General features: G+C 45.7%; 1 protein-coding gene across 11 annotated transcripts in view; it reads right to left on the bottom strand.

Annotated features, from left to right (window-relative positions):
* Positions 1–244: 244 nt before the first annotated feature.
* Positions 245–20,669, bottom strand: part of NCOA2 (nuclear receptor coactivator 2) — a 273,875-nt gene continuing 253,450 nt past the window's right edge. For 10 of the 11 annotated variants that reach the window (XM_027127938.1, XM_027127928.1, XM_027127934.1 and 7 more), the window contains 8 exons: positions 19,116–19,281; positions 15,003–15,281; positions 14,041–14,118; positions 12,467–12,701; positions 10,483–10,660; positions 9,705–9,903; positions 7,873–7,962; positions 245–4,147 (listed from right to left, as the gene is read on the bottom strand). In XM_027127938.1, the coding sequence (XP_026983739.1) occupies positions 4,136–4,147; positions 7,873–7,962; positions 9,705–9,903; positions 10,483–10,660; positions 12,467–12,701; positions 14,041–14,118; positions 15,003–15,281; positions 19,116–19,281 (1,237 nt within the window). In that variant the 3' untranslated portion in view covers positions 245–4,135. The remainder of the gene's footprint in view (positions 4,148–7,872; positions 7,963–9,704; positions 9,904–10,482; positions 10,661–12,466; positions 12,702–14,040; positions 14,119–15,002; positions 15,282–19,115; positions 19,282–20,669) is intronic. The other variant, XM_027127937.1, reaches the window with a different exon arrangement.

Here is a 20,669-nt window from a genome sequence, read left to right as displayed (position 1 = left end):
ACTCACTTAGATTTGGCCTGTATTTGACATGGAGCTGTCAGATAACCTTAAGCAGGACAAACCCCTCTTGGCTTCAAACTGAAAATCTAGAAAATGGGTCATTGAGAGGATAAATGTTAACAGGCTGGGAACAGTGTCAACTACTGTATAAACGTTGGAAATTATTAAATTGCACGTCAGGTAATTTTATATTTAACTGCAATTATGAATGAAGATACAATATAAACACATGAAAATCTCCAAAGCCATGTAAAACCCGAAGGCATTAAAATTTATTAAATGATGCAATAACAACAGAATTCTTTATTTACAATAGCATTATTTAACATCAAATAAGCAAATAGCATCAGCAAAGCAATATTAACTTGCATAAATGTATTTAAAATTTCTCTGAATATATCTACCTTTTGCATAAACTGCTCACACTAGAAATACAAACATCAATGCAGGTGAACAAAGTGATGTTTGGAGTCAACTCCATTTTGAAAATAAATCACAACCTGAAACACTGTAAGCTTTCTCCTGAAGAACCATAGTTAATATATTGCTTAATTTTACCCTTGTATAATCTTTTCATATACACACATCTCAGATGCAACTTCATGAGGAACTGTACAAATAAAACCCACAAATGGCATAAGAAAAAAAAAAGACAGTTAAATGTTTGAAGAAATGTATCATCATCACCATTCGACAACATAAAGGTTAAGTGATGATGCACTTATTCAAAAAATTGTACACAGTTCACTATACAAATATAATACATCGGACAGCTATGTAGGAATATACAAGACTTAAAAACAGATCTAAGGCATTATGCTAGATTTTAGCATTTTGAGGTTCTTGCACATAGCTTTTACCTGTAGTAAGAAACTTAAAAGATTTCGTTTTAGTCTATAAAGAAACACCAGGGAGAAAATTCTAATTAAAATCGAAGCCACTACAGTAATTTTCTTTTGTGCAGAGAATGCTTTGCTCTTAGGCAGCATACTACCATACAAATACTAGAAAATTTTAAATTCACACCAACAATTAATGGCTTAAGTTGCATTTCAAAATTGATTGTGTATCTTTGGGTTCTGCAAGGGGATCTGTGCCACCCATTTCAGGTGTTAAGCCCATAGGAACTCCGTTTTTAAACACATTAAAAACTGCATTATATAAACTGCAAAAACATTGCTTTCAATTGTTACAGGCTGTAAGAGATACACGTGGGAGGGGGCATTTTCATCTTCGAGTTCAACGAATTCATTGCAGGAAAACAGCTCACTTCACTTTTTCAACTTACCACATCACATGAACACGTAGATGAGTTTCACAACCAAGTTAATGTATGTATGTATGTATACTTTTCACATTATGTGTTTTTCACATTTAGTAATATAAGTAAAACACTGATTATTTGTTCTATTAAACGAAAACCAAGTACTCAGTCTAACAAGTTTATTGTATACAGCATGAGAAATACTGATCATGGAGGGACTGATTTGGCTTTTGCTTCTATCATGATCAATGTGATCAGAGGATTCCTTCACTGACTTTTCTTCTCTTAATTAGGTGTAAATCCACGACCTGATCTGAGCCGTAGGAGAACTGATCATCTCTTTTCCTTCAAAACGGTAACGATCATGAATTATTCCAAATTACCAGTATCACAGGTTTGCAGATTTGTCTGAATGGGGACCGACAGTAGAACACAGTGGGCGGAGGAATAAACAAGAAAAGGTACACCGGTATTTTTGGACAGTGTTCTAGTGAAAAGGGACTTAAAACTCAAAACAAACAAATCCAGCTTAAACTCCATTTCTCTTCTGTGCTGTGTGAAGTTAAAGTCATTCTAATTCACGCGTTTCTAAAGATCGACTTGGAACTGGTCACGTTACACCGTGTATGACATAAGCCTTGTGGTGCCGGTGAGGACACGGAGTTCAGGGCCAACATCTGCCCGTGTTTTTCTGTCACAGTTGGGCGACCCAATGGTTCGGTTGAGAAAAGCAGAGCCTTTCAAGAGGGACGTGTGAACTGGTGGCCCCAAGAAGTGCTGTCCCTCGGCCACCTCCCTGTAGTGAGACCCCCTCAAGTGGAAAAAAGTAGCGAAATGCAAATTTTCCGAAAGTTTCTTTAGTATGGGGCCACACTTTCAGACTGCTTACCATTCATCCTTGGGCTATCTCTCTTTCTATACTCCCACAATCTGTACATATAGAGAGAGACATCCGTATAAATCGGGGTAGTCTGTATATTTTTCACCCTGCCACAAATAAGGACTCAAATTTCAAGGAAAAACCTCTCTGTTCCTAAAAAGCCTGGCTAATGAGATATAAAATGCTTTGCTTTTTAGACATCAAAAAGACATCATTCTGAAATTTAGGTAAGAAAGTATGTGTATTAGGGGTTGGGGAGAAATTGCTCAAAAAAGGTCACCAGTTTCTTGGTATTACAGTTGTCTGGAACTGATGCCAATTAAGAGAAGATTGTCCCCCACCAGAGTGGGCAAGAGAAACAGCCAGAAAAGTGGCCTGCTTAGTAACGCGCAGTCTTCCTAAGGTTCATTACGAAAGAATATAAACATACAAAAATCAAGAATCGGTTTCTATAGCGGCTGCATATCACATAGATTAGATAAGTGACTTGTGAGCAGAATCACAAGGTTTAGAAAATAAAAAGTCTTAAGTCTACAAATTAGGTCTAATCGAGGCCGTGACAGCCTTTACAAAACACCTTTAGGAGACATTGCTATGAAGATATCTAATTTTAATACTGAAGTACCTCATTTTGGAGTCAATTCCACAATATGTATACCTCACAAAAATTATACAATTAAAACACTTAAGTTCTCAACTTAAATTATTGCTTGTTTACATATAAATTGGATTTTATGTACCTTACAAAACTTCGGCTTAGTCAGCACTGCTAAAAAACAAAATAAAAAACACATGGTGGAGGTGAAATCTGTCGTGATGTCTGCTGTCAATTTTAAGCACACTATTATTTTCTCCTGTTTGGTGGACCAGTGTTGCTGGGGAAGAGAATGAATATGCTTTCAAAGCAGGTGTCCAAAGTCTGATGGGTATCAAGTCCTAACTTTGCTCCTCTCCTTGCCAGTAAATGCCTTTTTCTGAAATTTAAGAGTTAGCAATTGGTAAGTGGCTGGCAAAACACGTAAGGAAATAATATAGGGCTTACCTGGTTTCTGTTGCTTTTATTTAAAAAAAAAAAAAAAAAAAAGACATGAGAGTGGGGAGAACAGGGGAAGGCAGAGGGGAAGGGAAGAGGCGGGGCCAGATTCAAGAGGAGGTGCTGATTCAGGCTGTCTGATTGATCTAAGCGAATCTGGAAATGAAAACTATTTCTTCTTGAGTCATGATTTGGGTGAACTAGCTTGGTTTGAATCAGAAAAAAAAAAAAAAGAGGAAAAAGTACTTGTTACTGTTAACAGCCCTCCCACAGGCTCCTTTTCATCTGTCCAGTAACTGGAAACGCTTTCCAACATGGTCTTGAGAGCTTTCTACAAAGATACAACTACGATTTCTTGGTCTTCACTTCTTGGGTGTCTCTCTGTACACAGGGCGCGGTCCATGGTGTCTCCCCTGCTTTTATCCCAAATGAAGGCTTAGCTTAACACATCTGTTGTTTGATATATATATATTTTTAAATTCTTTTCTTCCCCCCAGAAGAAATCTTACTCTTTTGGGCTGGACTGGTTAGCCAGGGAAAACAAAGCAAGAAACCAGTGTCTGGAACCAGACAGGAACAGAACAAGAGCATGGGTGTTTTCCTTAAATACATACATTTAGATACATTCAATCTGACACGGGTATGAAGTCTGCCTGTCAACATTTACTTTGCAGGAGAGATCTAAGTTGCACTAAGGTGAATGCAGTGAACAGACTGACAGTTGTCCGGACGCGAGCTGCAGACCGTCTATCAACACAAGAGGCAGCTCCTCCTGCAGCAGCCGAGGGGACTCCACCGGGGGAGCGGGGCTCAGGCCCGTCTGCCCATCTTGCTCTGGCGGGACTGGATGGCAGGTCGGTTGGGTCAAAACAAATAGACGCAGCTCTCCAGACTGGTAAGCATCTTGAGCAAGTGAGCCCAGTCAGCCGAAGAAAGAAGCAACCAGCTACCTTCAGCGTCAGCAGTATTTCTGTAGGAAAACAGAGAGAGGGTGGTGTTACGGCGTGGAATTTCTGTAAGATCATCATGAGGCCCATCACAAAGACATCAGACCACGTGGCCGGTTTAAATAATACCAATCACAAGGGCTGCATCCGGATGAGTTACGCTTGGTTTTTTTTAAAATTAATTAATTAATTTTATTTTTTACGCTTGATTTTGATGCAGATGGCATTGATCCTAACTGAACACAGAGTGGTTCCCACAGCCGGCAGATCCTGCACGCTACTCCGAAGGCACAGGCTGCAACGGATTTCCCATCCCTCCTTCTCAGTGACTGCTGCTCTCTTACCAGTGTGACACCTGCCTCCGCAACAGAGATCACTGAGGTACCTGTGAGATACCCAGCTGCTGGACTGCCTGCTCTTTGACAGCGTCCAATCCAGAAGGGGTCACTGTTTTCTTCATCTCTCCTCACACCATCCAGTACAAACCCACTTCCTAAAAACGTCCCCTCTTGACTCTCCCTTACTGCCACACTCCCATGGAGAACCACAGGCTTCTCCCCAGCTTCTGCAGGCTAAATCAACTGGGGTTTTTGTCATCATCACCGTCATCGTCATTATCATCAACTCAAAGCTGATTTGAGTTAGTGTTCAATTTCCAAAACACTAGATAATAGAATTACAACTGTACTTTCTTTATACGTGTCACGTGGCTGAGCAGTAAACTTTAATATACTGAAATACATGCGTAGTAACAGTATGATTAAGTCCTTATAAAAGGAAGAATCTTTTGGTTAGATAAAATAACTGCCCTTCTCTAGGTTTTGGTAAATCCGTGGTTGTATATTCTAGCTCTGCTTAAAGCAAGATCCAATTTTAATCCCCATTCCAGGATAAATGGGACACCGATTCAATGTATAATGGATCACAGTGGTTTCTAGTTCAAATAGAACCTGATAACCAATAAAAGTTCTGAGAACAGCTCTTCGCTTCACAGCAGCAGCAGGGTATGTTACGGAGGCAGGACGAACACGACGGAAGCCTCCCTGTGCGCACACCGGGAGCACGGTGACAAATGCAGAGTGATTTCCAGGTATTGTTCGTGAATTAGGAGGGATACACTGCACGTATTATTCTCTAAACTTTAGAGTCTAAAGGAAACCACCAGCGTGTCTGTGACAGACTGTCCTCTGGCTTTAACATTCAGCATAACCAATAGATGGAGAAGCCAGATTCAAGAAGGGGACTGGAAAAAAGCAGGACGTGAGAGGCGTGTAAATGGCCCGGGCTAGACGGTGACAGACTCCTCACCACGGATCCGAAAGGCACTTGGATGGAGAGAACACCCTATGTTTACCTAAAGTTGCCTTTTGTGACCTTAGTGCTCATCTTTCCAATTCAGGTTTCTTCAGCCCCCCCGCCGGCACCCCGACGTGTGTGAACATCTGGTTCCGCTGGCCGCCTGCCTGCATCTCTCCTCCACCCTGTGCTGCGCCAGTCGAGCCCACCTGGCAGGGCTGGGCCCCTCCTGTGCTGCTGCTCGGGGTGGTCCCCCTTGGCCTCCGATATATTCCACCACTGCTAGCTGTGTGACCTGGGGTAAAGTGCCCAGTCTTCAGAGATTCAGTCTCCCTGTCTAAACATGCGGGGGAGGCCTAAATATCTACCACAGGCCCGCACGGTCCGTGGTGCATCAGAGGCCAAAAGGTGCGTTCCCTCCCCTCACTCAGGGGGCTTCCTCCATGCTGAGATGAGTGAGGCCCATCCCCCTGCCCGAGGGAGGACTCTACTAAGTATGCAGCTGAATCTTTACTGCCTGTCCCAGAGTATGTTTAAGTATCTTTTCCTTCCCTTTAGGACCTATAGAGAGAAAGGAATGGCCCCAAAGAATGAAGTAGTATGTTCCTTTTTGGCCTGCATTTCCAGCGCTACCTGCATAAACCCTTGAAGAAGTCTCACGAGAGCCCTGGGCTGCCTTGGGAGAGGTGGGTGGTATATGGTGCAGGGCCGACAGCAGCCAGGGATCGGCCCGCCGGGTTTCACCTCCTGTGCTGCAGGACCTTGGGCGAGTCAGTAAACTCTCCGAACAGTGGATCTGCCACGCGCTGGGCTGTGGTTTCAGTGAGCTGCTCCAAATAAAGCTCTAAGCAGAGAATCCGGCCTGCGCTAAACGCTCAATACAGGTGGGTGGTTTCTGCACCAGACCGTGGGCCACCCACGTGCTCCGCTTTACAGAAGGCGAGTCTTTCCTTCGTGGAGGTAACGTGGTGGCAGAAGAAAGGACCTAATTACTAAGGCCGGTCACTTTCTGGGGCTCTCGGAAGACAGCAGCGCAAAGCTGGGCTGCCGGCTCTGCCCAGGGAAGTGCTTCCCAGGGCCTCATCCCGCCCCCGGCTGCGCTCGGTTACCCGGCCGTGGGGGGAGGGAGGCCCGGTCTCCTCGCGCGGGGGATCCGTGGAGCGAAATGCGAGCCTGGCCGCCTACACGCACTTCTTCCCTCCAGAGAGACACCACACGCTCAGAGGCTAAGCTCCCGGCACTTCTGGGTTAGAACGGGCTGTCCCCTGTGGGAGCCTAGTGGGCGCCGATGCCACCGTTCCTCTGGGAGGTGCCGCCCGGGTTTGAAGGCCCTGCTTCTGCGCACAGGCCGCCCCTGTGTGCAGGGCCGCAGCGGAGGGCAGGGCAGGCCCCGCGGCCTTCCAGCCTCCATCGATGGCGCCTTTAGAGTCTAGACCCTTGGTCAGTATGCAATACACTCCATTTTCTGTTAGACCGACTCCATCCGTACGTTAACCGTTCAGATGACGTGCACATCTGGGTTCGTACGCAAAACATCCAAGGGACTCCCCCCACCCCGCCCCCCAAAGCCTCGGCGCCACACCATGACCGTGGCCGTGGTTCTTCAAACGAGACGAGCCACACACTGCGTCGTTAAAATCTGGATCAAATTTATGCTATTAGTTTTTGAACTTGAACGCTAATAATACTAACAAAATGATCCACGATCCACTGTTGTGTAGGAAATGCCACATCATCCCTACCTTTTTCTCCACTGAGAGAGGACTTCCGCTTTAGAAGAGAATTACCTGCTGCTCAGGACTGTAACTGCCCCACCTTCAGAGGGCCCGGTTCACCTGTGCCAGGTCGCTCAGGGCCCTCCTGGTCCCTCTGGCACACCTGCCGCCAGGCTCCCAACTCAGGTGGCTTCTAAGCACTGCTTGTTCTACTGTTTCAAGATCTGGCTGAACACGGTAATATCACTCTTCTTCGAACAAGTGTTTAAGGTAATAAGCAAATGGTGGCCTAACTAAAATGAAATATAGAAAAACACTTAGAGTAAATTTAGACTTAATTACGGGAGAGAGAGCAACTATAAGTTAGTTCCTCTCCATCCTTCTGAAAAGGCAGGCAGCATGATTCAGAAAAAGCAAAACTGATCAGTTTGCCCTCACACGACTAATTCCTTGCTACTTGATTTTCTTCTTGGCTATAATAGTTTCACTCCAGGGCAGAATTAGTGTTCTTAATTCACACACCACTATCAGCTCAGCTGAAATGAGCTTAGAGAAAAAATTATTCACACAAAAACCACTGTATGTCCGATAAAATTAGAAGACATTTAAAAAATATCACAAGTATTACACAACTCTCTTCAATCTGCAGGCGGACACATCTATGCCCATTTTAGTCTACAGAACGTCACATTCACTTTACTACCGCATTCATGGCTTGCTTCTCTGCTGTCTCTTACCCGTGGTGCGTCTCCCTCCTGCTTAATCATATCCATTCCAGGCAGCTGGCTTGGGAAAAGGCTGCCTCCTCTGAGAGCAGGATCGTTAACCTGAGGGCGGCAGGACAGCACAGGGGCTTTATTCAGTGAGACATCCAGAAGCGTATGGGAAATAACCACCCATTAACCTGCTTCTTTGGTTCTACGAGTAGAATTATGGGGAGGAAGGACTACATAAAAACGGTCACTTCCCTTATCTATTCTTCCATGCATACGTTCTGGGGGGAGTGTGAAGGAACATGAAAATAAATCCTTATAATACACTCACTGCCTTCACAATTAAATTTTTTTTTGTATACTGTAGAGAAATTCAACAGAGATGGTAATATTAGAAACATTCTTATACCTTAACGTGTTCACTTTTTTGAGTGCAAGTTAGATCAATGATTCCTGATGTCTGTTACTTTAGGCAAGTTATTGATTAGCAAGAGCAGGTGTGAATACCCCAAACGAGGCAGGATCTTGTGAATCTTTTCTAAGTGAACTATTCTTGGCATCTGTACATTTCTTTTACAAATTACACTTCCCCTAGAAAGCAAGGCAGGAGCTGCTGGTGGTCCACTCTGGTAGAAAATTCAGCATCTACACTACATTTTCTCCATTGAAAAGATGAAAGTCTATTTTTCTTTATGTTTAATTTATACAAATAAGCATTTGGCCACCAGAGAAGTACAATCAATTCAACCAGAGAAGTGCAAATTATTATTTCACCCACGCATAAAGCCTTCTTATGTTGCAAAGTGCTTTTATTTTCTCATGTATCACTTTGCATTTTTATTAATCTTCTTTTTACAGAATAATACACTGGGGCCTGGTAAAATTTAGTAAGTTTTCACACAGATTGTCCTTTACCAACAGCAGGACTCAGCAGACCTTTCCCCATTCTCACAGTCACGGGCTAATGGAACTTTATGGTGCTGTCCATGACACTTGGTTGATTTGTTTAGACTTTCCATGTCTCAGTTTCTCCAAATTTGAAATAAGATTCAGGGTCCTTGACCCATTAACACTTTGCCTGAACTAGTGAGGTGGCAGAGTGTCCAGCATTTTGTGCCCTTTAAAAATAAGGTCTTTAATACAGTTTAAAAATTATTAACCAATATCTTTACCCATCATAGATTTCTGAATCCCAGGCCGGCTACCTACGCATCAAGTGCTTTGAGTCTCTTTGCCACCAAGTGAAGCTGGCATGTACTTAGGGATGGCAGAATCATTTCAGTATTATTCAACACAAAACAGAATTATTAAAAAAAATATACGGACCCAAAAAAAAAAAAAAGTCATGGTATCCATATCCCAGAGATGACGGAGAGTAGTTTTTGGATACCCTGTGTCAGTCTCCTTGCACACGTGAACTATCATTTAAAGCTAACTGGATGGCAGGTAGTCTGGCCTTTGCTTTTCATCTGGTTTTATGTTTAGAAAAAAATCAGTTCTTAAAAATCCAAAAATAAAACTATTAAAAAAATACCTTTCACCACTCCATTTTAAGAGATTCATTTTATATATCGCCAAATCCCTCAAATAAGAGAATAATTCAGAAGACAAGAAAGTTAAGAAATATTTTAAAAGATCTTTGAGCAGTCAGGGATCGTTTCATGTTTATTTCGTCATTATCAAGTATTTCTGTTAATCACACCAACACAAGTGGTGGTAAGGTGAAAAAAACACTCTTCAAAATAAATGTGGGAGTTGATGCATATGTTAAGCACATGGAAAGACACATTTAATGCAAAAATAGACAAGAAGTTACAATCAGAAGCCCGCGGGGGGCTTCTCCTTGGGGTGCTTACCTGCTCGGGACCCATGGAGGACAGCCCTGACGTAGGCACGGAGGTCACTGAGGTCATGCTGATCTGTCCAGTCATCTGGTTCATGTTGCTCATCCCACCTGTGTTGGTCGCCATGGATACACTGATGTTCATATTGTTATTGTACATGCTGGTGTTTGCTTGCTGTCCGAAGTGTGGAGGGGACTGCTGCGAAAACATGCTAGAAACACAGTGAAAGATGAAAATGTCAGAGCCCTCGGGCAAACAGGCAGGCAGTTTTGAGCACTGGTTTCTCAGGCATTTCCTTCAGAATGAATAAATCTAGGCTGAGAGAATCCAGGTGGGGCACCAGGAGGTGGTGAGGTCAGAAACAGCGGGGGAAGAAGCCCTTGGCGAAGCTGCAGGGGCCACCGCGCTCTGTCCTTTTCCCCACATTCCCGTGAAGGTCTGGAAGGACACGTCCCACTGTCATGTCTGCACCAGACAAGGCTTCTGTTTGCTTTCAAACAAACTGATAGAGGGTGGCTTCTAGGCCACTGCCTCCCACAGCGGTTTCTATCATCCACTGGTGGCGGTGCTACCTTCTCAGGGGAGCTCCTTTTACTCCCAAGGAAAAAACATTAAGCTAAGGTTTGCTAAATTCTGGTAACTTCTGCCCTAGGAAAAGTAGACTGGCTTACTTAGCAGTTTACTTGGTATTGCTTGCTTGAGAAAACAAGAAAAATCCAGAAGAGAGACAGGTGGGCTATGGAAAGATTCCCTGGTGATCATTTCTATCAAAAAGAGACACGCAGCATACCTGTTTGCGCCCATGTTCCCCTGCGCCCACCCGTTCATGTCCGAGGAGGCCTGGTAGGCTGGGTTCGCCTGGGACTGCTGCAGCATGGGGCTCTGCGTGTGCGCCAGCCGGGGCGACATCAGAGGGCTTTGGGGTGCGGTGGCCCCAGCAAAGCCTGGATCAGGCTGCTGACTTATTCCTTAAAAAACAGAACAGAAATCCAAAGGAGACTGTTAGTTTTCTCGTTGAGACGGGGGACAGAAGAGAACATTCAAATCAAATACACAAAGAGAATTACTATCAAATACCTGATCACGTGCTGGTAAATTATATACATTTAAAAAAGATTCCAAGATGGAATAAAATGCATGAAGAAAATCTCTCCATACCTTGGTTCTCTATAGTAATTAGAGGCGTGCCTAGGAACGATATTAACCATCACGACTAGAGGTAGAGAGAGATACTATTCTTTCCCCATATCCCTTGCAAATCAAGAATGAGTCAAATGTGTATATTTCTCTTTGACCGGAAACAGTCTTTCAATGTTTATATATTACTACAACTGGATTAAGTTGGATTAAGGTTTAGCTATATATAAAAAGCCAACACACTTGAATAATTTTTTATTAAATTAACCCAAGTTATTCTATGATGAGATAGATGCGTTTTTAAAAATAAGTGACTGTGAGAATTCCATGGCGGTCCAGTGGTTGGGACTCCGCACTTTCACTGCTGAGGGCCTGGGTTCGATCCCTGGTTGGGGAACTGGGATCTCACAAGCTGTGCGACATGGCCAAAAAATAAAAAAAATTTAGAAAGTAACTGCATTCATGATTAGCTTGTTGTGTATTTATGAAGGGCTCTACCATGCTTTTGCGCTATACAAGATTAGCAAGAATAAGAAAAACAAATTCCGTGTAAGCTTCTTGCTCAGTGCAGAGGCAAATGGTGTTTACACTAAAAGGAGAGAAAGAACTTTTAGCAGTCTTTCCTAAATGATCAAAAAGGAAAGAGAGGAAGAGTTGGGAAACAAAGGAGCGGCTCCTTAGAAAATTTCAGGGATGACATCGAGGTAAGCCCATTTTTGCCTAGAAGATGTGTTAAACATGCATATTTAATTAATGCTTTAATGAGCTATAGAAGAAAAGCTTAAGATCACACAGGAAAAAAGCTGCACATTATCTTTCTGTTTCTTTAAAGAAATAGGAGACATGAGGCTAAGCACCACAAAGACTTCATAGCTGTTTCTAGAGAATTCTGGCGGAAGATGGGGAAAGTCATTTTGAATATTAACCTTGATGTAAGCCCTTACTTTTATCAATAATTCAACTATTAATCGAATATGACATGCACACAAATATTAATGTTTATGACATTGCACGCTTGTCTCTTAAGACTGACATTAAACAACAAATCAATACGAAGAAAATTAAGAGGTCGTCTGCTGTGGTTTCTGTGCAGCACCCCTTAAGAATGATCAATTCGTTAAAGATCTGGTATAATATTGAGAGCCTTTATTTTTCAAAAGCTGTAGAAAGTCTGTAAAATACTTACAATGATATATGTCTTTCAACATTTTCTGTTTTTCAACATTTCCTATCTATCGTTTTTAGACTCAGAGGTTTTCAAGTATAAGCATATGCACAGGCACCTGTGTTTACAGACACCCACTTAAGTGCAGACATTCACACGCACTCACACGCATGATTGGCAGAGGCACTCAACGCACGCACACCTACTCCGGTCATTCTTAAAGAAAGACCTGCACTCAGAGCAAAGGTGGCACCTGAGCTGAGAGACTGGAAGGTACCGTGCTGGACCTGGGGACTCCTGACGGGCCCCAGTGGTCCTCCCAGGTTTCCTAGCACCCCCCGGTTAGCCAGGTTCCTCTGGGAGCCATGCAAAGAGCTGCGAGAGAGGAGCTGTGACCCGGGACTGGGGGACACGGGGGAGAAAGGACTGTAGAAAGGACTGGTGAAAGGCGGCGGCGGCGTAAGTCGCGTACCGTAGCTCGGAGGGAAGGGAAACTGCTGTGCATTTGCCTGGGGGACCCGGGGGCTGCTCATAGTTGCCGGCACACCACTAGGAGCCACCACGCTGGGCGTCATGTTCAGCCCCTGTCCTCTCATCATCAGAGCTCGCTGCTGAACTTGCTGCTGCTGATGCATTTGTCTCTGTCGAAGATGCTGGTTCAGGATTTCCCTCTGTCTCTGGGCCAGCATCTGTGCGTTAATAGGTGCCTGGAACGGGGGGCAAAACGCGGAGGAAGACATTGGGGGTGGAGACAGATCGAAAAACAACCCGTATGTTAGAAATAGGATAACAAAGGGTACTGTCTCGTGCGAAATTATTTGGCAAACAGAAGAGAACAGTTTAGAGCTGACCAACTGATGGCTGAGAATGTGAGCTTCTGAATTCTGTAGATGATGATTCTCAAACATTGCAATCACATGCGTTAAGTCTGATGTCAGTATCAAGAAACTTGAGACTCGCTGTGAGAGGACACAGGTAACGAGGGGAGCCCACGGTAACCCCAGTCCTGTCTGTAAGAGGACTCTGTACAAAAACCCTGAGGACAGCAGTTTAGAGTCTCATTAAGGGACATTCAAGTCTAAAGGGAAACCAAGTCACTGTGCCAAAAGGTGGCTTTGAAGCACTTCAGAAAAGGCTGAACGGAGGCAGGCGCGTAGGGAGGCCAGGACAGGACGGGAGGGGCGCTGTCAGTAAGTGGTACCAGGCTGGTTACGGGTCCTGGCAGTATACAGTCGACCTCATTATTTGTGGATTCTGCACTGGTGAGCTTGCCTACCTGCTAACATTTATTTGTCACCCCAGAACCAATACTCACGGCACTGTCGTGATTTATGGACACGTGCAGAGCAGCAAAAAATGTGAGAAGCCCAACGCGCCCATTCCCACCTGAGGCTGAAACCAGGCGGCACTGCTTCTCGTTTCAGCTCTCGTACTGCGCACAACTGTCCTTTTTGTGGACTATTTAGCTCCACGTTTTTCACATTGTCGTGCTTTTTGTTGGTGACTCTGCTGTTTAAAATGGCTCCTGAGAAGTGCTGCCTAGGGTCCTGGATAAGCACAGGGGGCTGCGATGTGCCTTACGGGGAAAATCTGGGAGTTCGATGAGCTCGTGCAGGCATGAGTTACAGTGCTGCTGGCTGTGAGTTCAATGTCAGTGAATCAACGGTATATATTAGACAAGGCGTCTTCAAACAGAAACACACATTGATTCATGGAAATCTGACCGAGAGGCTCAAAGGAAACGAACCCTTTATTTCTCCTAGGAGCAACAGTTCAATATTCGCTAATTCAGTGTTTGCAGTAACTTTTCTGAACACAACCAGTGTGAATAACGATAATTGACTGTACCTGGCAATAAACATGGCAGTGATGAGGAGAGAACCACAAAAGCAACAGACAAGAAAAGCGAATGACACGACATCCACTGTGTGGATCTGGATCTAGGTATGGCCTTCTGAGTTACGTTACGTGGGACATCAAGGGGGAAGAAATGACAAGAGAAGTTACGCGGATGCAGTAAAAGCTGACGGCTGGTCTGCCCCTTACCTGTGTGGGTACTCCAGGCCTCAGAGTCAGGTTCACGTTTGAAACATTGCTGATTTGATTCATGAGTGGCTGGCGATTCTAAACGCATACACATGGCAATCAATATATTTTTAATCAGAATATATTCTATTTCAAATCACCTTCCTCAAGAAATTTCCCCTCTCCCCGCCAACCCAACATCTGCTTGCTGCTGGACACTGAAACCACATGGCTTGTACCTGGATCCCCTTGTAAAGCTAGTTATCACTGAGGTTTCCCATTGCTTATAGCTGAGAAGTTATTCTGGACAGTGTGGAAAACACACTGTTTGCAAGGGGGCAAGGGAGTGGAATGATCAGAAAAGAAGGCCAAGAGGAAGATTAGGAAAAAAGCAGAGGGAAAAAAGGGAGAGGCGATTTAAAAGCCCACAACACGATTATTTACCATATGAGAGAAATCTGTCCAGGCTTGTTTCAGTGAGAACACACTTTCTTGAGCTAAACAGGTATTCCATAACACAGCACCCTATGCCACCACTCCACTAAGAGTGATGATTCTGGCCACAAGATAGGATGAATGGCAGGAGCTATGGTTGTCCTGGGAGCTCCTTTTGGGCCAGAAACTGTGCCGGGTCCCACAGACACACACATACTGCCCGAGACTGTACAGCGACCCCATTGTACAGATGTAAACACTGAGGCTCACAGAGCTCAAGGTTAGCCCCTCAGTAAATAATAGAGCTAGGAAACCAAAGAGCTGCTCTACGCTGGAGTGGAGTTATTGCAGCAGAGAGAAAGAAGGGAAGGAGGTGAAGCAGAAAGGAGTATGGAAGTTGTAAGGTAACGTGGCAACGCTTTCACCCTCTTGGAAAGGACAGAAGGAGCTTTTAAGGCCTCCAAAAGGACCCCCGGGCTCACGTCCACCTTCCCTGTGCCCCGCCCCCGCACCGCCCCCCGATCTTCCAGGCGCAGCCAGGAACGCACCTGCTGTGCTTGGAGGCGATGCTGCAGCTGAAGCCTCAGCTGGTTGGGCTGGGTCTGCGCCAGGCCCGCGGGCCTGAGGCCGGGTCTGGGCTGCACACGGAGCGTGGCGTAGCTCGGCCGCTGCCCCATGGTGTGGAAGCTTGGATCCTGCATGGCAGTGTAGCTGCCCTGGGCCATTTGTGCCTGAGATGCATACTGCTGTGGGAACACAGGGGCCTTCTGCTCCAGCAGGATGTTGGAATCCTGACTTGGGAACTGCTCTGGATCCACCGCTTGGCTCTGAGGAGAAAGCCCCCGGATAACAAACAAATCAGTGAAACCACTGAAAACTGCAAAGCGAACAGAAGGCTGTTTCCTCTCACTGCCCTGTATTTGAGGCTTCTGCTATTGCACTTACTACACAAAGGGACTTCTACCTTGACTCCACTTGTCTTCCCAGAAAATGTCTCTGTTCCAGAGATCCAGTTACTTGAGGTAAGAAGCAGGGGTCAGGCTTGACTCCCCGCAGCACTTCTTCCGAGGGAAGGGAGAGATGGGCTGTGACTACGGAATGCCTCCTACTCATGCCGCCAGTTGGAAGAATGCGAACGTCCCCTAGACGCCTCAAGGGGCTTGTTTTTTTTTGCCGGCTTGCAGGATCTTAGTTCCCTAAGCAGGGGTTAAACCCGGGCCCTGGCAGGAAAGTGCAGAGTCCTAACCACTGGACCGCCAGGGAATTCCCACGTGTTAAGTGTTCTGATTTGATTAGTCACACCTGTATTAATCACTTTAACTAGACAGCTGCCTTGGTACCTGGCTGGGCTCAGCAGTGTTGGGGTGCCCACCACTATTCCCATTTTGCAGATAACAAAACTGAGACTTGTAGATGTGCAGCAAATTGCAAGAAGCCTGTCTGGCTAGTGAGGAGTGGGTTCCAGTAGAGTCTGTGATGTAGGACCTGAGCCACTCACCAGTGTGAAACACCACCTGTATCTGACTGTTTTCTGTGGTCGTCAGAATTCCCTACACGCCCCACATTGTGCCACCATCTTATTTCCTCCTAGCCGTATCTAACATGTTCATCATCCTTGGCTTCTTAGGGCTACCCTATCTGGGTCAGAAGGAGGCGGCTGCAGAAAATCCAGAACTCCTCCAAGGGGCACACCCTCGATGCAGGTGGCCCTAAATGACTCTGCGCAGAGCAGGAAGGTGCACCTGCTTCATTCTCCTCTTCTTTCTGCCACAAACCTCCCAGCAGACAGGAGGCAAGGACGCAACAGCAAAATCATCTCTCAGGTTTGCTTTAGCCTAGTAACGGCCTAAGCTTTCCTCAAGCCAGTCTACCCATGTGAGAGCAGGGCTTGGGGCCACCCAGAATCCTGGGCTTAGGTCACGTGGACCCGTGAGAACTGGGTCCACTCCCCTGTCCGTAGTAGTTTTAAAAATGTGGATGGAGCCCGCTTGGGGGAAACCACTCACTGTTGAATTACTGCTCTAACTACATCCACAAAACTATCTCAGATCTTTAAATATTTGCCCATCTTTAACAGAGAGAAAGTTTAATATCCATTTTTAAAGAAAACACACAACTCTGATGAGTACAAATAAAGTCCACGTGTATTCTACAGTTCCCGACTCCACCTAATCACTATTTCTATAATTCAGTTTAATATGATATAAGGATGAGGGATTTGATGAGACAAAACAGAAACAACACAAATAAATAAGAAAAAAAGAGACTGAAGATATTAATGAAATGATACCACTTTTGATGAAAACAACGCTCCGAGTCACTCAGCAACCCCAAGAATCACATCTTTAAATGTCACTTAGACAAAACTCAGGGATAACAATACTGAATGCTAAATTCTCACCAGCACTAAAGGCAAAGCAAGCCAGCCACACAGGAAATACTTCAACTCCATTTTCCTTTCTTATTTCAGGTTATAGCATGTAACCTCAAGTCATTTCTTTCCATTCTGCTGTTCTCAGTATGAACTATCAAGTCTTAACTCCCACTTATGTCTGCTGAACGTGGGGATTATGACAGGGCTGTTTTGAATGCTTCAGAGAGGTTTCCAATGGGTCTGTATCTCCCTTCCCACAGACCCTCACGAGACATCCTATGACCATGAAGCAGAGCGAACCCTGGAAGTATTTCTTAGCAATAAGAAATAAAGACGATTCATGCTGAGAAAAGAGGAAGACAGCAGTGAGACTCATTGTTTTTTCCAGGTGACTCTATAGGAAACCAGGATGCCTGCTTCACACAAACTGGGCTGCGTAGCCAGATTCAGAAAAGTCCTAAGTTATTTCATGAGACTGTTAGGTTATTTATTATATTGTTGCTATAAAGTACTCTTGATGTAGTTAATGACTTTATGTCACCAACTAATCACCAGGAGGGAGAAGCCCACTAAGACTGGCTAACGTCTCTACATTCCCATCGATATTAAACAGTCCCCACATGACTGTGGCTAAATCCACACAGAGGGCAAAATGATGAATGAACTGCAGCTACCTTTCAAATGACTTCTGCTGGGACTTCCCTGGTGGCGCAGTGGTTAAGAGTCCGCCAGCCAATGCAGGGAACACGGGTTCAAGCCCTGGTCCGGGAAGATCCCACATGCCACAGAGCAACTAAGCCCGTGTGCCACAGCTACTGAGCCTGCACTCTAGAGCCCACGAGCCACAACTACTGAGCCTGTGAGCCACAACTACTGAAGCCCATGCACCTAGAGCCCATGCTCCGCAACGAGAAGCCACTGCAATGAGAAGCCCGCGTGCCACAACGAAGAGTAGCCCCCGCTCGCCGCAACTAGAGAAAGCCCGTGTGCAGCAACAAAGACCCAACAGCCAAAAAAAAGAGATTACTGCTAACTTACGTGCAACATATTCTTTTAGCACAAGTAGCTTCCTATCACTAGCCCACAAATGTTAAGATGAAGAGTGACTGAGAATACTAGTTTTTTTTTTTTTTTTTTTGCGGTACGCAGGCCTCTCACTGCTGTGGTCTCTCCCGTTGCGGAGCACAGGCTCCGGACGCGCAGGCTCGGTGGCCATGGCTCATGGGCCCAGCCGCTCCACGGCACGCGGGATCCTCCCGGACCGGGGCACGAACCCACGTCCCCTGCATTGGCAGGCGGACCCTCAACCACTGCGCCACCAGGGAAGCCCAGGATACTAGTTTTTATTTTTTTTAATTATTATTATTATTTTTGCGGTACGCGGGCCTCTCACTGCTGCGGCCTCTCCCGTTGCGGAGCACAGGCTCCGGACGCGCAGGCTCAGCAGCCATGGCTCACGGGCCCAGCCGCCCCGCGGCACGTGGGATCTTCCCGGACCAGGGCACGAACCTGTGTCCCCTGCATCGGCAGGCGGACTCTCAACCACTGCGCCACCAGGGAAGCCCTATTTTTTTTAAAATTATTTTTTATTTTTCATCTTTATTGGAGTATTATTGCTTTACGATGTTGTTAGTTTCTGCTGTATAACAAAGTGAATCAGCTATACGCATACATATATCCCCATATCCCCTCCCTCTTGCATCTCCCTCCCTCCCTCCTTATCCCACCCCTCTAGGTGGTCACAAACCACCGAGCTGATCTCCCTGTGCTATGTGGCTGCTTCCCACTAGCTATCTATTTTACATTTGGTAGTGTATATATGTCCGTGCCACTCTCTCACTTTGTCCCAGCTTCCCCTTCCCCCCACTGTGTCCTCGAGTCCATTCTCTACGTCTGCATCTTTATTCCTGTCCTGCCCCTAGGTTTGTCAGAACCATTTTAAGGATACTACTTTTTAGATGGAAGGTTCTGGATTGCTGGGGCAGCAATGTTCTGTTCTTGGCTTCTCTGCCCCTTGCATGTTCCTCCCTGTCAGTAGATGAGCTGGACTTGAGTTTCTGCCTTTCAGCTCAATTGACCCAAAGTACAGGTCAAACTCATTCTCAGTATTTTCCATTCTTGATGTGGGAGTGACAAGGAGTGGGGGAGACAGCACACAGAGCTGGCTTGTTAACAGGTAAGAAAGCATTCTAAAAAGCAGGCTGCAGATTACCTGCCGACCAAAGAGAACAGGTACCTCCGTGCCCACGCAAGTGCTCGGTCCCCACCAGCTTCGCCCTGTGCCCACCTGGCTGACCAGCTCGGGTATCCCCAGAGCTCTGTCGATCTCCTCCAGGCCATCGAAGTTCCGCAAGGCCAAGTACAGCTGGTCCAGGAGAGCGCCTTCGTCACTTGGAGACTCCGCTGCAGGGTGTGGACACAGCAAGTCATCTGGAGAGTTGCCAAACGGCTGCCTGTAGAGACAAACTTCATCTCAGGCCCGTGGAAAAGTTAGTTGATTAGAGAACATTTTTTTTTCCCTTAAAGACAAAAGTAGTAAAATACTATACCAGCCAGACACAACCATCCACCCTAAATAATAGACAGACTTTATCCAGTGCCTAACGGAGATAAGCCAGACACACACCTAGGCGTCGGACGTTGTGAGCTTTGTTTTTACTGCCCCCGCTCTAAAGCTGGCAACGCTGAGGCCTGGAGAGCTTGTCAGACCCTGTGGTGGAGATCACACAGGCAGACGCTGCAAAGCCGGGATTCAACACCGACCTAGGTGACCACTACGTTCCCACAAATCCACGCTGACTCTTCAAGAGTATATGTGTTTACTTTGCACTGAAGTAGTCAAAGGAGTTTCCTGAATTTTAGCAAAAAAGGCCAGTTGATTGCAGTCTCATTTTGCATGAGGTTCTGAAGACCCATCTGAGGGACACTATGAGCATAAAAGCTCCATTAAGTTTGTTGAAATCAGCTGCCGTTAGACTGCACGTGGCTGGACTGATAGGACGTTTCTCTGTCACGCATAAGTGGGACTTGTAAACATTTATTAAAATCCTCAAGGAGCGTGGTCGTTAGACTTCCTGAGTTACTCAATAAAAGTAGACCAGGAACATGCAAATTATGTTTGTTATTATATACGGTGACTGGTGATAAAACCGTAACACTGCACTCCAAATTCTATGGTATATAAAACTCCTATAATTTAAATTAACTGACAAACTTGGGGAGTTTTAAAAAAGAGCTTCTGAGTTACTGTAATAGCAAAAGGGGAAATGATACTCTAATTTGTACTCTTAAAGTTACTATATGTTTTGGAGAAGATAAAGTTTACAGGTAAGTTCCCTCATTCTTAAGCAATGATAGATTCACCTAGGGATGAATGACCTATCTAACCGGTTTCATACGCTTTGTGCCAGTTTGGCCCAGAATCCTGAAATGCTGAGGATTAAAGCCAAAAGTCAGTTTCAAACAGTTCTAACCCAGTGCACTGGAAACACTCTATCCTCTCCATTTAGCCCATGTCACTTGTGAAGAAAATCACCCACCTAAGTGTGCCCTCGACGACCCTGCTCGCCGGCGGTCCGCGGCTCCAAGCCCACGTCCCACAGCCTGCGAGGCACTGTGAGGGGTACCATCTTGAGCCCAGCGTGTGTGCTACGCTGCCCACCCCGCTCCACCCAAGCGTTCCCGTCGCTAGGGCGCTCGCCAGCGCTGGCAGAGGCCCGTGCTCCTGGCCGGGGCTCTCTCTGTACCTGCCTCTTCTCCCACCATGGCCTCGGTTCCCGGGAAGACATCAGCCACTGGAATGGTTCCCCCATTGCCCTTCGTGCTTCCACACTCTCCCAGA

This window comes from Aethalodelphis obliquidens, unplaced genomic scaffold (genome assembly GCF_003676395.1).
Source record: "Aethalodelphis obliquidens isolate GAN/ISIS:26980383/991018 unplaced genomic scaffold, ASM367639v1 scaffold33, whole genome shotgun sequence".
Taxonomy (NCBI): Eukaryota; Metazoa; Chordata; class Mammalia; order Artiodactyla; family Delphinidae; genus Aethalodelphis; species Aethalodelphis obliquidens.
Note: the sequence above shows the minus strand (reverse complement) of the source record. Positions and strands in the feature narration are given on the sequence as shown.